Below are 3,205 nucleotides of genomic sequence, written 5' to 3'. Positions count from 1 at the left end.
GGAGGGGAGGGGACAAGGGGATGGAGACAAGGGGACATGGGTGATGGGACAAGGGGATGGGGGACGAGGGGGCAGCGTGGGGGACGGGGCACAAGGGGACACGGGATTAAGGGGACAGGGAACAAGGGGAGAGGGATGGGGACAACGGGACAGGGGACGAGGACAGGGACGGGGAGAAGGGGAGAAGGATGGGGACAAGGGACGTGGGACCATGATGAGTGATGGGACAAGAGGATGGGGACAAGGGGACATGGGGACAGGATGGAAAATGGGGGACAAGGGGACAGAAGATAAGGGGACAGGGAACAAGGGGATAGGGATGGGGACAAGGTGACAGGGGACAAGGACAGGGACAAGGGACAAGGGGACAAGGGGACAAGGGGACAGGGACAAAGGGATAAGGGACAAGGGGACAAGGGATAAGGGTCAAGGTGACAGGGACAAGGGGAGAAGGGACAAGGGGACAAGGGGACAAGTGACAGGGACAAGGGGCAAGGGGACAAGGACAGCGACCAGGGGACAAGGTGACAGGGACAAGGGACAAGGGGACAAGGACAGCGACCAGGGGACAAGGTGACAGGGACAAGGGGACAAGGGGACAAGGACAGGGACAAGGGACAAGGGGACAAGGGACAAGGGGACAAGGAAGGGCCAGGGGATGGGTGGGGGACAAGATGGGCAGAGGGGTGGGGGAGAGAAGGGGACAAAGGGACGGGAGAGGGGACACGAGGGGACAAGGGACAGCAGAGAAGGGGAGGAGGGAGGAGAGACGGGGAGACATTGTCACCAGCTGTCCCCGTGCCACGTGGCCCTGCGGGGACATCGCCGATGGCTCCGAGGGGGGAGGGCGCCAGCACCCAGCACCCGGCGCAGCCCCGCTTGGGGACGCTCCCCGACGTGTCCCAGCCTTGGGGACCCGGGGGAGGGACCCCGAGCTCTGCACGGCTGCCAGGCCCTGTATGGGGTCTCCCAGCACCCATGGGTGCAGGATGTGGGTCCCCCCGAATCCATGGGTGCCGGGTAGGGGTCCCCCTCAGCACCCATGGGTGCAGGATGTGGGTCCCCCAGAATCCATGAGTGCAGGGTAGGGGTCCCCCTCAGCACCCATGGGTGCAGGATGTGGGTCCCCCAGCACCCATGGGTGCAGGGTGTGGGTCCCCCAGAATCCATGGGTGCAGGATGTGGGTCCCCCAGCACCCGTAGGTGCAGGATCTGAGTCCCCCTGCACCCATGGGTGCAGGATGCGGGTCCCCGCAGCATCCGTGGGTGCAGGGTATGTTTCTCCCTGCACCCATGGGTGCAGGATGTGGGTCCCTCAGCACCCATGGGTGCAGGATCTGAGTCCCCCAGCACCCATGAGTACAGGGTACAGGTCCCCAGCACCCATGGGTGCAGGATCTGAGTCCCCCAGCACCCATGAGTACAGGGTACAGGTCCCCAGCACCCATAGGTGCAGGGTACGGGTCCTGCAGCACCCATGGGTACAGGGTACATGTCCCCCAGCACCCGTGGGTACATGGCATAGGTCCTCAGCACCCATGGGTGCAGGGTACAGGTTCCCTCAGCACCCGTGGGTGCAGGATCTGAGTCCCTCAGCACCCATGGGTGCAGGGTACAGGTTCCCTCAGCACCCATGGGTGCAGGATCTGGGTCCCCCGCACCCGTGGGTGCAGGGTACGGGTCCTGCAGCACCCATGGATGCAGGGTAGGGGTCCCCTAGCACCCATGGGCACAGGATGTGGGTCCCCCAGCACCCGTGGGTGCAGGGTAGGGGTCCCCCAGCACCCGTGGGTACAGGATGTGGGTCCCCCAGCACCCGTGGGTGCAGGACGTGGGTGCCGCAGCACCCATGGGTGCCTTACCTCGGCCTTGAGCTCGTCGATGTGGTCCTTGAGCTGGCGGATGTACTGGGTGGCGTCCGAGTGGTTGAGCTGCCCCTGGATCATGCCCTCCTCCCTCTGCGGGTGCGGGCGGGCGGCCCCGCCCACCCCCCCCGCCATCACCTCCTCCTTGCTCTGGGGACACTCGTGTCACCCGGTGCCACAGCAGTGCCACCCCTTGTGTCACACCCCCCCCCACCCTCCCCCAAAAGGGAAGGCTCCAGACCCCTTGCCCCCATCCCGGAGGGGACACTGGGGGTGATGGAAGCCCGGTGGAGGGGACATGGGGACACTGGGGGTGATGGAAGCCCGGTGGAGGGGACATGGGGACACTGTTGGAGAGGACAGGGAAACCCATGGGAAGGGACATTGGGACCCCATGGGAGGGGACACCAGGACCCTCTCCGAGGTGACACATTGATCCTTTTTGAGGGGCCTTGGGGACACCATTGGAGGGGGTGATAGGATGCTGTTGGGAGGGGACATGGGGACCCTGTGGGAGGGGACGATGGGACCCTCTCAGGAGGGACACATGGACCCCTTGGAGGGGACAGAGGGACCCTGGTGGAGGGGACAACTGGGACCCTCTAAAAGGGACAAAGGGACACTGTGACCCCATGGGAAGGGCTGTGGGTATCCCCAGGGAGGGGACAGGGGTGGCCCTGGGGAGGGGACAGAGATGTCCCCAGGGAGGGGACATGGGTGTCGCCAGGTAGGGGATGGGGGTGTCCCTAGGGAGGGGATGTCCCCAGGGGAGAGGACAGGGGTGTCCCCCGGGAGGGGACAGGGGTGTCATAGGGGAGGGGATGGGGGTGTCCCTAGGGAGGGGATGTCCCCAGGGGAGAGGACAGGGGTGTCCCCCGGGAGGGGACAGGGGTGTCATAGGGGAGGGGATGGGGGTGTCCCAGGGGAGAAGATGGGGTGTCCCTAGGGAGGGGACAGGGGTGTCCCCAGGGGAGGGGACCAGGGTGTCCCTAGGGAGGGGATGGGGGTGTCCCCAGGGAGGGGACAGGGTTGTCCCTGGGGAGGGAACAGGGGTGTCCCCGGGGAGGGAACGTGGGTGCCCCTGGGGAGGGGACAGGGATGTCCTAGGTGAAGGGACAGGGGTGTCCCCAGGGAGGGGAAGGGGTGCCCCTAGGAAGGGGACGGGGGTGTCCCAGGGGAGAAGACAGGGTGTCCCTAGGGAGGGGACGGGGGTGCCCCTAGGGAGGGGACAGGGGTGTCCCTAGCGAGGGGACAGGGGTGTCCCCAGGGAGGGGACAGGGGTGTCCCCAGGGAGGGGATGAGGGTGCCCCCGAGGAGGGTCTGTGAGCGTCCCAGGGGAG

General features: G+C 66.1%; 1 protein-coding gene across 1 annotated transcript in view; it reads right to left on the bottom strand.

Annotated features, from left to right (window-relative positions):
- Nucleotides 1-3,205, bottom strand: part of LOC104129978 (EVI5-like protein) — an 18,235-nt gene that overhangs the window by 1,276 nt on the left and 13,754 nt on the right. Inside the window, exon 15 of the mRNA XM_035898433.1 lies at nucleotides 1,863-2,013. Within this exon, the coding sequence (XP_035754326.1) occupies nucleotides 1,863-2,013 (151 nt within the window). The remainder of the gene's footprint in view (nucleotides 1-1,862; nucleotides 2,014-3,205) is intronic.

The sequence above is a fragment of the Egretta garzetta genome, unplaced genomic scaffold (genome assembly GCF_000687185.1).
Source record: "Egretta garzetta isolate BGI_Z169 unplaced genomic scaffold, ASM68718v1 scaffold677, whole genome shotgun sequence".
NCBI lineage: Eukaryota > Metazoa > Chordata > Aves > Pelecaniformes > Ardeidae > Egretta > Egretta garzetta.
This window is presented reverse-complemented; position numbering and strand designations above follow the sequence as displayed.